Below are 13,541 nucleotides of genomic sequence, written 5' to 3'. Positions count from 1 at the left end.
AAACCAAAATCGGCGAAAAAACATCTAAACCTAAGCTAAATCCGCGACCACCACAAGACAATATTTTTCCACCCAGACAATACTAACATAGAACACATTTCTTTGTTAATTGTGTCTATATTAATTTGTGCTCATTGTAAATTTAGCACTTTGTATAAACATATTTTAGTACATGGAAACATTTAATTAATTAAAATATTATATTGACCTTTTTACCGTCGATTGTGATATCATAATATAATAACTATAGGGTTAAATTCTTTATATAAAATATATCGAATCATGAGTATAATGTGATCAAATTTAATAATATCGTATTCGTGTATATCGTATTGTGTCGACTTGGTTTGTGAGCGACATGGCCTTCGGATCGCTAATCGCACACCATAGCGGTAAACGTCTACTCAAAAACGTAATTAATAACTCGAACGGAGACACGCGATAAAGTGCCAAAGCGCAAAATTGCATTACAAAAAAAAAAAAAAATTGTGTTAAAAAAACCCCCCGTGTGCTTGCGTTTAATTATCATTAAAATATAAGTAACGACGGTGAGACTTATCTCTGGATTGGGTGGGCAGGGGGTGCGTGCGCGCGCCTGTGTTTAATATATATAAGTACTGACGCGCGCTGCGCCCACGATATTAATGAACCGGAAACTTGTCTGTAAAAAGGAGGGTTTACATGCATTATTGTTATTAACGCCCGTTCAGTCGCTGCCCGTCGAGTGAGGGAGAGAGAGAGTTGGACATAAAATAATTGTTATATTATTTTTATCGTTTTCTTTTTTTCTTTTCATAATAGGTATATATAGTATTGTATAATCATTCTGTAGGCCGACGGCTTCAGGCGCGAGCTTCGATAGTAATTATTATATTTCAGAGTCTATTATTCCAATAAATTATTACGTTTTGTGTAGGGTGTATAAATTAGAAACACTATAATAATATGATATATTATAGTCTATGGGTGGCATTCGTCGAGACGTGTACGTGCAGGACACGCGATTATTGTTATTGTATTGTATAGTATAATATTTATGCGATGATGATGTTATCGCGTCGGTGGTCGTGCGGTTGCGACCCGAAAAGGGATGAAAAACGACGGAAAGCAAACAATAACGCTAGCGGAACCGTCACGTAGTATAGGTACCGAATAATTATAATATTATTATTAGCATACTCGTCAGATAAGTACCTATATATTATCTGTGTGTGGGTGTGTGTGGCATTCAGTCCGATTTTTAATTTCGCTAGTGAACATTTTTTTCCGCTAAGATTTTGTTTCCTTCCTATACGTGAGGAATGAATTTATTACACTATATCACTACGGCTCACGATGAAATCCTTTATTTTCTTCTGCCGTAACGAAATTCCGTGTTTATGGTATTGCATTACTAAGCAAAGACTTATTTTTTAATTTAATATTCTGAAAAGTATCTATATACCTACCTACATTTTAAGACTCGAAAACCACAACTTATATAATATTATGTGATAAACGAAAGTAAATTATCCGAGATGCCGACCGACTCGCTTTAAAATAATCACCGCGCCGTAGCTCTACGATATTATAATATGCGCGGTAAATATTTAAAAATAAATGAAAATAACTACGAGTGGATGCGATAGCGCTAGAAATCGTGAAAAAAACCCGAAGAGATATTATTATATACCACGGGTTCGCATAAGCTGAGACGATGACGTGTCGAGGACGAGTTGGTGGAAGAATAAGAGAATGCGCGTGAAGGCGAGGAGGAGTAGTTAAACTGCAATTTCAATATTTAGTCTACCGCGCCGGAATAATATAGTGACAGGCAATAAAGTGGTGGAAAATCTTCCGCCCACCGCAGGGCACAGATACCACGGTGAAAAAGTTTTTAATTTTTTTTTTCCATTCTCCTATAGTACACATCATATACATATATAGTGTACACGAAAACACCGTAAAGCTGCAGTGGTTCGCGTGTCTAGTCGGAATATACGCGTTAGTTTTTCGCGCACACACACATACGTATATATATTATCCGTTCGTATTTTTCCGAATAGCTTTTGTTTTTAAGTTTCTTTGGAAATTATTAGACTAATATATTTTTACAACCTCCGCCGCTCGAACGCGGCATCTGTTCGATGGTGTTTTAAATTAATGGCCCACGAACCGCTATTACAGCAACAATATTATATTGTCTGAGTCTTCTATACACCGACTACCGATGCCATCACAGCCACCACCACTACCACCGACATCACCTGCAACGCCACCGCATTTGCGTATAATAAAATTGTCTACGCGACCATTTCAACGACGATACATTATATTATCCTTAATCAATTTGTATGTGTTTGTAGAAGAAAAATATCGATTTTCTACACGATTTTGGTGTCCTATCCATCACTATAATAATATGAGACGTAGTGCACAGTTTTGCTAAATAATCGAATTTTTAATTTCATATTTTCATGCGAGCGCAGTGCTCCTTCGAAAACGTCGACACACAAATACACAATTTAATACAATAATATTGTAAACCGGTGTCGACCGTTCGACCAATAATTATTAATTATTTGTTGTAAGCATTCAAAGGTGCCCCCTCCCCCATATAGCTGCTGTGGGGAGGTGCAATACAACGCCATCGTAAATCTACATAATATAGGCACACAGTTTGGTACGACGAGAACGATTTTGATGACGGCGCTTAAATAATCAATCGAATCACAGAATTAAAAAATATCAGCACTCGGTAGTTCGACCAGCGTCAGATAGACGGCCGACGGTTAACAATTTAGTCAGCAGAGTTCTCGCCCAATTGAGCCTTTGTATGCGGTGTGATATAATATAAATAACGGTAGGGCACAGCGCGTATTATTATATAATATATAAGGATCCCGGGAGGAATCGAATACATTATCCGACCAAAAATGTGCGATTAAGGTGTAAGGAAATCCTATACCCAACAACAACCATTACTCTATATTATAGTAGGTACTTGAAAATAATAATTATTTGCTTTTTTTAATTCAAGGTGTTTTTTTTTCAAGAATACCTACGCGATAATACGACACTGTGCGCACAATACAACATAATATAATATTGTGATAAATATTGACACACAAACATCATATATAATATAATGTATATGTATAATATATATGTATGACTCTAGATTTTTCAACGTAAATATTGAATAAAAGTTGAACTACCTGATTTAACACTACATAATCGTCGATTATAACGTTTAAAATTTAAGACCGATCAAGTTTACATTTTTATGCTTGGCCGTATTTGCAACACTCGTTATAACGCAGTGGCATTACGCAACAACCGAGTAAACAATAATAATGGTAATTATGTTTACATAACATAATGTTTGGTATTGCAATGTGCAAACTAAATTTGCTCAACAATTAAATTAGATTATTATTATTATTATTATTATTATTTATATTTATATTATTTTTATATTGGGTATTGCGTCTGTTGAGGCTATTGTAATCTTTCGTAGTTTTCGGCAGATATTTTTTAACCGTTATAACATATTAATGGGTTTTCTCCGGTTTTTCTTTACGTACCTACTCGAAATAGGTGCCAAAAATAATAACATACAAATCGATTATTCGTGAGTTATCTTGACAGTCGTTCGGAGTCCTGTACGAAATAATAATAATATACCCTAAGACTTTCATCCGGGACGCACCGAGACATAGTTCCGAAAAACATATTTTCTATACAATTTTGAAATAACATAATAATATAATATTAAATCGGTACACTCGATGTATTTGTTGGTCTAATATTTTGAATACTATAAGCTAAACTTAGTTGAGTTTTCGAAGAGTAAAATTGCTTATATCCTTTTGAAGTTTGGACCTAAAATTGTATATAATAAATAATATAATATAGTGCTACACGGTTTCTTTGTCTTTTAACGACTTACTGTCTGTAATAATATCAATACGGCGTACACTTTTATTACATTTTTTCGATTCTTGCAGGTAGTAGAAGTTATCCCGAGGAAACGAGTAGGCAAGTAATAAGTCCGGTTCTTGAATTGTACCTAGGATGTGTTTCTTTGATATTTTTATATTCTTTTTTTTATAATAAGGGACGCCTGCTGCACTCATAGCAATATTATATAATATCAATCTTAGTAGGTATTTATTTTGGTTTCAGTACTATAATGATTCAGTTATTAACCTTGTATTTGACATAGGTAAACTCTTTGCTATACATAGGTACCGGGAAACGTTTCTTAATTTCATTAAGTTAATAACGTAATAAAAGTTTTTTATTTAATTCTCTGTATTAAACATGATTTGCCGATTCGATTTTCATGTTAAATCTGTTAAATTATACATTATAAAATTATATTATTAAATCGTATTAATAAATGCATTTTGTAAAAAATATTTATATTAAAAACCAATATAGTCAACCTATTCATTAATTTATCATTATGTACAAGTGTAAGTCTTATTCGTTTATACTTTTGTTATGGTCATTCGCCGTGTGTATAATATCCAAATAGGTAACAAATAAGTAATAGATAGTGATTTAGTATTTAAAAAATGTGGTTTTATAACCTAACTACCATAATCTGCAGATTACATGGTAGATATATTAAAAAGTTCTAAACATAGAGTAACTAGAACTTAACTATCAACAATTTCCATTGTTGGCATGTGTTTATTTTATTTTTTTTTTGAAAGTCGTTAAAAATATTAAAAGTATTGAAAATCATGGCATTAAAATATGAAATTGCAATAAACTTATAAACCAGCTAGTACAAAAATAAATTAAGTTAATTATAATATATTTAATGATATTTTAACATATAAATTATTGTGTATTTGGAAGTTTCGGGTAATAATAATATTTAAGTACCTATGCAAAAAATTATTTCATTTTTTTTTTTAAATGAATAAATTATCAAAATATGTATTCTATAGCATATCCGAAAACTTTAATATTCTTTTGATTTCACACTTCGTAGAACATTTTCTATAAACATTTCTCTAAAGAAAACATATCTATAACTGATAAATTTGTTCACAAATATTATATGATTGGAATTGTAAAACTATCCGAAATTGTAATTGAAAGTTCACGAAACGCAGAAACTTACAACTTTCGTCAAACAGAATACATTCTACATATTCGATTGATGACTTTCGTATCCAATTAATTACCTGTTGATTTATTTTCACAAAATATTTCGTTTTTAATGTAATATTAACCTAAGTTAGTAGGTACTAATTAAATTCACTTATTATAAGTGAATATTTGGATATGGTTTTGAATAAAGAAAAAAATGTGTTCTTTATTTTTACACAACCACACCTGCACACCGTACACACTTCTTCTTCTTCTTCAGCTTAGAGGTCCATTCAGGACCATCGATGCCACCAAAATCTCTCTCCACCTCTCTCTCTGATATGCTGTTTCAAAAGTTCCGTCCGGGTCTATCATTTCTATATCTTTGGCAACTACGTCAATCCATCGGGTTTTGGGTCGTCCTAGGGGTCTCGTTTTATCTATTTTATTGATAAGTACTTTTTTAATTGATTGTCCATCTGCCCTCCATGCATGTCCGAACCATTCTAGTCGTTTTTTTCCTAATAAAGTAGAGTATGTCTGGCTTATTATAAAGAGACTTTATATTTTCGTTGCTTCTTCTTTCGTATGCCTGTGTTTCTGGGTTGAGGATTGGTCCACAAATGATTCGTAACACTTTTCTTTCAAACGTGATAAGTCTTCTGCTATCACCTTTAGTCAACGACCAGGTTTCACAGGCGTATGTTATCACAGGTCGAAGGTAGCTATGATATATTAGTATCCTTTGATCCTCTCGATAACAGCTCAGGAGTTTGATAATATTGAAATAACATCTATGTAGTACACCTTACAAACTGCAAATATTATAATCAATGTTTATTCTGAACTGTACTTTATACGTATTTTCGTTTAGTTAGGTAATAATACTATCTAACATCCTTCATGAATACTATTTATAATATAAGAACTATCATAATACTAACTTTCGATTTGTGTGTGTATAGTTTGAACGACGTTCATGTCTCGTTGGCCCATTATTAAAAAACTGCAAAGGCTTCGAATGAAAGTTTAGTGGTGAATTTTTATATAACAGCCGAGTGTGGTGTATTAAACACAGTGCATAATAATATTATTGTGTATTCTTATGATCGGTCATTCCTTTTGAGTCGGGAAAAAACTGGATCATAGTGTAGCTGAATTGCCTATACAAGGCGCCGTGTTATCGTAGATTGTCTATAATTGAAATGATAACGCATAAAAACAATTTAATAATTTTAACGTCTGATATAAGGGTGACGGATAACATATTATAATCCCGATAGTGGTACAAACGTTGGTACGAAAAACTGAAAAACCTAGTGCAATGCGCTCACCGAGTATATCCAAGTTGGCGTTGTCATGGATATATTTTACGGTGTGTTGTGTAAGACGATTTTATTTTTTGTGTCTATTTATGTTGTTTTGACCTAATTTACGATCGGCGTCTGGCCCGGGGATTCGTTTAAGTTTCCAAACTATGTATATTTTACGAAAAATTGCACAGACGACGTAAATAATATTTTTTTGTAAAAAAGTCACGCCGCTCCTCTAGGAATACGGATATCGTAATAGTTAGTGATTTTTTTTTTTTTTTTGAAAATAGAATGCCTCGTCAACATGACGTCTCACCAAATTGTGCAATATTTTCGCAACATTTCAGGATATCCAAAATTGCCGATAGTGCCATAAACAGTCGAACATTATAATTGACGAGTTTTAATTTTTTTATTTTAGGTTTTAACGAACGCTCATATTATATATTGTATTTGTGTTGATGGTTATGATATAAAATATATACACGCGAGGACGTATTGAAATAATAATAATTGACACGTGTCATTTTTATCCAGCGAATTCAGTCATATCGTTCTTGCGAGCGAGCGCAGCAGATCGCACACATAATTTTAATATTTTTTTTTTTAATATATGAAACTCGCCCCGGGGAAATGTGTACCTACATGAATTAACCTTTTATATCAAACGCGAAATTATACGTATATTATATATTATACATAGCAACAAGAACTCTGAAATGAGAAAACGTATAACATTTCCTCCAACTTTTAAGTACACGACCGTATTCATAACGTCTCCCGTGACAATTTAGAATATTATTTATCGCAGACATTTCTCATAAGACTATTATTATTATTACTATGTTCGTATACACGATAATATAATACGTAGGTATCGAATTTTTACCGGAATCGTTTGCTTGCTGCGTAAAAAAATTATTTTCCACGTGTGTACGATAATTCTTATCGCATTCGTGCGTCCCCGGCGGACCGATATCCGTGCTCGTTTACGCGATTTTTCTCTATCAAATCGAACCCACGGTGTACATTTTATAATATATTATTTAGTCGTCTTGGCGGCGATTTTCGAATACCTTTTACGAACCTATTTAAATAGCATAGCTGCTAATCAATGAATACGCGACATCCGTATCGTTTCTGGAATACGGATCGTTTGACGACACCAACGAGGAAATTTCACGCATAATATTTACAATGTCGACTTTAGATTATTTACTCGTATATTCGATTGAAGCTTATAATTATTAATTACTACGATGCGTTGTTTTTACACTTACTACGTGGATGTGTATGTTCAATTTTAGCTGGTATACGGCGACGACCTACACCGGGAGTCTTATGCAGAAGATTATGCGGGCGCATATTTATCATAATTTTAAATATGGATTCGGTCCTCTCCGCGAGTTCTAGGGCCGGTACGAGGAAAAAAGTGCGCCAATAAAACATCATCGCAACCGCGGACGGTGGCGACGTTCTGGGGAAGTGGAGGATGTCGGAAATATTATCGTCGGGAGTATAAATCTCGTCGCATAGGGCGAGAAAAAAATAAACAGTAAAAGAAAAACGCAATATAAATAGCGTACTCGGCGACCGATTGGGCATTATTCATTTTTCTCTTTCTCGTTTTATTTTCCTCCGCGGTCGTACACTCTCGTATATGCACAGCGAACGTGTTCATCTATAACAGTGTGTGATGCGTGTCTCGCACAAAAGTTTGACGGTGATGTATTATGCGACGTCGCCCGACCACCAAAAACTCTTCCACACTCTTTTTTTCTACGTTATACCTCTCTGTTTCTATTTCTTTCTCTTTCTCTCTTTATATATATATATATTAATATATATACATATACCTTTTTCTAAATTCCACTCTCTCCCTCTCGCACTGCTTCCGCCTGATCGATTCGCCGCCGAACGTCGATTGCTGGCGCGGCCATTGCAAAAAGCGCTTTTTATAAACGCGCGAAAAACCGCGCGATGCACGGCAGCAGCTGATCGTCATACCGTCGGAATTCCCACGTCGCGTGAATGCGCTGTAATGAAAAATTAATAAAGAGCCCCGACATCTAGCTCTCATCGATATATAATATTATTACCATTTTTAAAGCATATCGGACTTGCCTACTATATAACTGCATATTACGGTGATAAAGACGATAATAATTATATAATATAATATTTCCGTTCTGCAGTGCAAATATAACACTCGAAGAATCGTCGTCTGGTCGTCTTCTCGTCCTCCATCTGGAACTCTCAGAAAAACCTGATAAATTACATACACCCCACCTCCCGCCCTCAACCAACTTTTATACGTATGTCGTTTGTGTCTACCGCCAGTTGGTTTGCGCTCACTGTCATTGCATCAATTTATTGTTAATATTATTTATTTGTTTACGCTTTATTTTTGTAATGTGATTGCAGACGGACACGATGGAGGTGTGTTCCAGTGCGTCTTTGCTGGGGCAACAACTTACTCTCATCGAGCTCGAGAGGTTGTCGTTCATAGGCCCTGAAGAGTTCGTTCAGGCGTTCGCCAAGGACAGTCCGCATATCGATTCGTCGTTCAAAGACATGAAGAAGACCAAAAATCTCGAGTCGTACGTTCACTGGTTCAATAGACTCAGCTACCTAGTGGCCTCAGAAATATGCAAGGTAAACTCGCGACTGTTTAATTGTTTTACTTGTGTATCGTTATTATGATCGTCTTTGACATATTCGCGCCACCGTTTTCGTGTTTCAGCATTCGAAAAAAAAGCAGCGCGTCAAGACTATCGAATTCTGGATCGAGACTGCCCGAGAGTGTTTCAACGTGGGCAACTTCAATTCACTTATGGCTATCATCGCGGGGCTAAACATGTCGCCGATAAGCAGGCTCAAAAAGACGGTAATAAAAATGGTCGATATTATAATATTGGTCTTGTGAAGACACGCGCTCGCTAACCCGTTAAAATTGTGTACAATTTTTTTTATTTTTTTTTTATTTCGACTCGTTTAGTGGCACAAGGTGCAACAGTCTGCAAAGTTTACCATACTAGAACAATACATGGACCCGTCATCAAATTTTAGCAGCTACCGGTCGACGCTTAAGGCGGCTCTATGGAGAAGCGCTGGAGCCACAGATCAGCGGCAGAGGGTCGTCATACCGTTCTTTTCGTTGCTCGTCAAAGACATTTACTTCCTGAACGAAGGATGCCGAAACAGGTAATTATACTATCATTAGTATGTCTGTGACTTAGTAGGGAAATTCTTTGTCTTCAGCCTGCTGTAAAACATATACATAGCTTTCTTAGCACAAATTTTTAACTAGGTACTCATCAATAATTCAATAAATTATCAAACATTCGTTTATCAATTTTTGATAATTTTGTCTTTCCGTATTATTTTTACCGCATTTTACACTTAATTGATTTGATATTAAAATGCATTTTTAAGTAATATTTTGTAGGAATTAAATGCATAGCCCTAATAATAAGTGTGCTATTTATATAATTATTAATAATACTAATATACCTTTATCATATAATGTACTTACTTTAAAAAAAACAAAGTGCATTATTAAATGTAAGTTATGAGGTAGGTATAGCTAATAATTTATATTTGTCAGTTTTTTTGGTTACTCTCTGTATATATATAAATAGATTATGCAAAATAGATATCAAACAACGTATTTTATATACCTAATATTATGAGTAGTATAGTCGAGTTTGCTATTTTAATGACCTAAAAGAACCAAAATATATTAAATATTTTATCTCATTTCATTATTATTTGGGATTTCCAAATTGATATAAATCAACAAAGTAAGTTGAGGGATAACGTATTCATTAAATTTAAATTTATATTTTTATAAACTTTAAAGTTTATATCGTAAATAATAATAATAGTAATATTAAGAAGAAGAACTTTTGTTATTGGTCGAATGTTAAAGCTATCAAATGTAAAAAAAATAAAGTTAAAAAATAAAAATATATTTTGTAATATTATGTATATATTCGATTTTATATTTAATATTTATATTTATTACATAATGAAATCTATTAGACGCGATAATATATTATTGTATCTCAAGTAGATATTATAACGAGTTCAGATCAGTTTTCTGAAATATTATTGCATTATTAGGTAGGATGGACAAAATGTACATACAAATGAATGAATACTTGTACTTGCGCGTGTAGGGGCGCTCCGCTATTTTCACTGTCACACATACTAATAATCACTTACGACTGACACATTTTCAAGACTCGCTTGCACGCAATTTGAAAATTGCCTATGTTGAACTCCTTAAAAACTCTCTGCCGCCGATCCCCTCGAACTGTAGTTTACTGTCAATGGGTATTCCTACAATATGTATACAATACGTTTCACTGTATCTCCATTTTTTGAACGTTACCTATACCGTTTCCAGGTGTACCCAATCGTTTCAAGTCTATAGGATCGTTACACGCATTATAGATGTATTATGCTAGTAAATGTATAGTTCTACCCCCGAAAAACCCAAAACGTCGACGCTTTACAGTGCAAAGGACAATTTTTCCGTTCCGCTTAGTGTTTAAAATGTTTCAATTATTACAAGTTGTTCCGTTTCGGCTACACGCTGCGATAACTATAAACGAGGATATAACCTTTGTTACTATTGAAATCTACCGCTACTGTGGATGGGGGGGGGGGGGGGGGCAGAACGGCTTCATGCCCTATCGCGCCGAGGAAACGATTGGCTGTAATAATTATTATTATTGCGCCTGTGCCGATCGAACGCTTTTCCGATCGCTGCGTATGATGTATAATTTGGTATATTATGCTCAAAACGAATTACGATTTTTTTTTTCCCAGGCTCGACAACGGCCACATAAATTTCGAAAAGTTTTGGCAACTGGCCAAGCAGGTGACGGAGTTCATTACGTGGAAACAGGCGGCTTGCCCGTACGAGAAGAACGCCAATCTGGTGTTGTTCCTCCTAACCACACCGGTGCTCAACGAGAAAGGTTAATTTAGTTTGTTTGCTTGCTCGTTTTTTTTTTTTTTTTTAATCATAGAAATTGCCGTTTTTAATTTCGTTCTTATTATTTTCGTTTTTGTTTATCGCAGCGCTCACATTATTGTCATTCGAACGCGAACCGCCAGACAACAGCGTGGAAAAAGAACACTACAAAACCCTCAAGTACGTTTGGGTTTTTTTTAATCATTATTATTATTATTATAAGTTATAACCGCTCCGTCAGATAAAATCATAATTACGCGCAGAGTCGAAACCTCCCCTCTAATGGATAAATTCATTTCAAATTAACAATATTATTATGAGTTGAATTTCTATTGTTTTTTTTGCCGTCGTGTTTTTGACACAACGACAATTAAAAGAGACGTTAACAATAAAATTGTAATTTAGAAAAAATCCATTTTCCACAATCTATCGATTTCACATTTTGAAAAATAATATAATATAATCGAAATCAGCATATATTTTGTGGTACTCATAAGTTTAGGCTTTTGTGATTTCGTCTGTTTTGCACTGAAATCGTCCAAAATACTTAAATATTGTACCGAAATGTGAGTTATTATTATATTTTAAACTTTGCCGTTAGAATATAATAGTATCGTTGACTTACGTACGACCTCTGTACGTCAATCTAAGATTGCGAGTCAAGGATCATTTAATACAATATTATACTTCTCGAATATTCGTAGAAAGACGGCTATATATACCTAACCCTTATTTCTTTGGAATATTTGTAAAGATTTTTTTCGCTCTATAAATATACTACAAACTTCAAAACTATTTTCAATTGCATAATATTTTACTAGAGTAGTTTTGTAAAGTTTTTAAAACAAACATGGCCAAATAGAAAACTATATAAATTTAATGAATTATTAATATGGTTTTTTTTTTTATTTCAGGACTGCATCGTAATGTGCTGTATTCTCAATTTTTGGATACACTTCTGGACTTTTATTTTCCACTTCTTCTAAAGTCTGTTTTAATTTATTTTTATTTTTTTCAAAGCACAAAAAGGTGTAAATGTTTTTTTTTTTTTTTTTAAGTTCTATCATAGCATTGACGTTTATTATTATTATTATTATTATCGCACTAAAGGCTTCCATATTAGTGTTGCATTTTGAGACAATGTATATTGTGTATTTTTACGAAAAGTAAAATGTTAAGGATAAATAATAATTGTGTAAAATTGAATAGGTTGTATTTTTATATGTACTTAAACCGATTATATTTTATCAATCGTACTATTTCGTTATCCGTACGATTTCCATTTCATATTAAGTTCAAATATCGTCAGTATTATTTTCAAACAGACTAACAAGTTCCTCCTAATTAATTTGATTTAATTTAATTTATCTATAATAATTATATGATTATTATTATTGTATTGTATTGTATTTTTTATTATTATTATTATTATTTTTTTTTTGTATAGTACAAACGTTTTATGAATTTGTATAAATCATGAATAAAAATTTAAAAAAATCCCTAATTAAAAGAAAATCAACACCTTTGCAAACTTTTTGTCGTCCTTTGTCGTGTTCCCGTCATATATCCTTGGAATTAGAACAACAATAAACATCATTTTGATGGACAAAAGATATACCAAACAGCGTTGCGAAACCCGACGAATGACGAGCCCCGTTATTTCATACCTACAAAAGGATCAGTCTCGTCGAATGGTCGTGCATTATTTTCATACTCTACTGAAAAACTGACGTCAAATTCAAGCTACGTCGTATAATGTGTATAGACACGAGCTTGGTAAATTGCTTACAGTCTATTTTTTTTTACAAACGAAATTGGATTTTAATCACCACAATGCTTAAAATAATATTATATAGTTACACAATTGACTCATAAAATGTAAGATAGTAAAATAATGATTATATACTTACATTTAATGAAATTTATAAATGTTAATTTTAATTACTCATTATTATAATATTCATTTTAAGTTATAATAATCAATTATATTATATGGCGTAAAATATTTGATAAATTATTAAAACTAATCAAAATTTTTTTTAAATCTACAATTTTACGAAGAATGACCGAAATGTTACTAGTTATTATTCAAATTTTTTCTAACGTTTACAGGGTATTATAACTTAGCTATACCACACTGATGGGCGATGATATAG

General features: G+C 33.2%; 1 protein-coding gene across 1 annotated transcript in view; it reads left to right on the top strand.

Annotated features, from left to right (window-relative positions):
* Window positions 1-12,904, top strand: part of LOC100160444 — a 218,942-nt gene extending 206,038 nt beyond the window's left edge. Inside the window, exons 7-12 of the mRNA XM_029489572.1 lie at window positions 8,826-9,056; window positions 9,145-9,288; window positions 9,400-9,605; window positions 11,238-11,389; window positions 11,493-11,565; window positions 12,300-12,904. Coding sequence (XP_029345432.1) covers window positions 8,826-9,056; window positions 9,145-9,288; window positions 9,400-9,605; window positions 11,238-11,389; window positions 11,493-11,565; window positions 12,300-12,312 — 819 coding nt within the window. The 3' untranslated portion in view covers window positions 12,313-12,904. The remainder of the gene's footprint in view (window positions 1-8,825; window positions 9,057-9,144; window positions 9,289-9,399; window positions 9,606-11,237; window positions 11,390-11,492; window positions 11,566-12,299) is intronic.
* The last annotated feature ends 637 nt before the right edge of the window (window positions 12,905-13,541 follow it).

The sequence above is a fragment of the Acyrthosiphon pisum genome, chromosome A2 (assembly GCF_005508785.2).
Source record: "Acyrthosiphon pisum isolate AL4f chromosome A2, pea_aphid_22Mar2018_4r6ur, whole genome shotgun sequence".
Lineage (NCBI taxonomy): Eukaryota > Metazoa > Arthropoda > Insecta > Hemiptera > Aphididae > Acyrthosiphon > Acyrthosiphon pisum.
The sequence above is the reverse complement of the archived record's forward strand: the minus strand, read 5'-3'. Positions and strand labels throughout refer to the sequence as shown.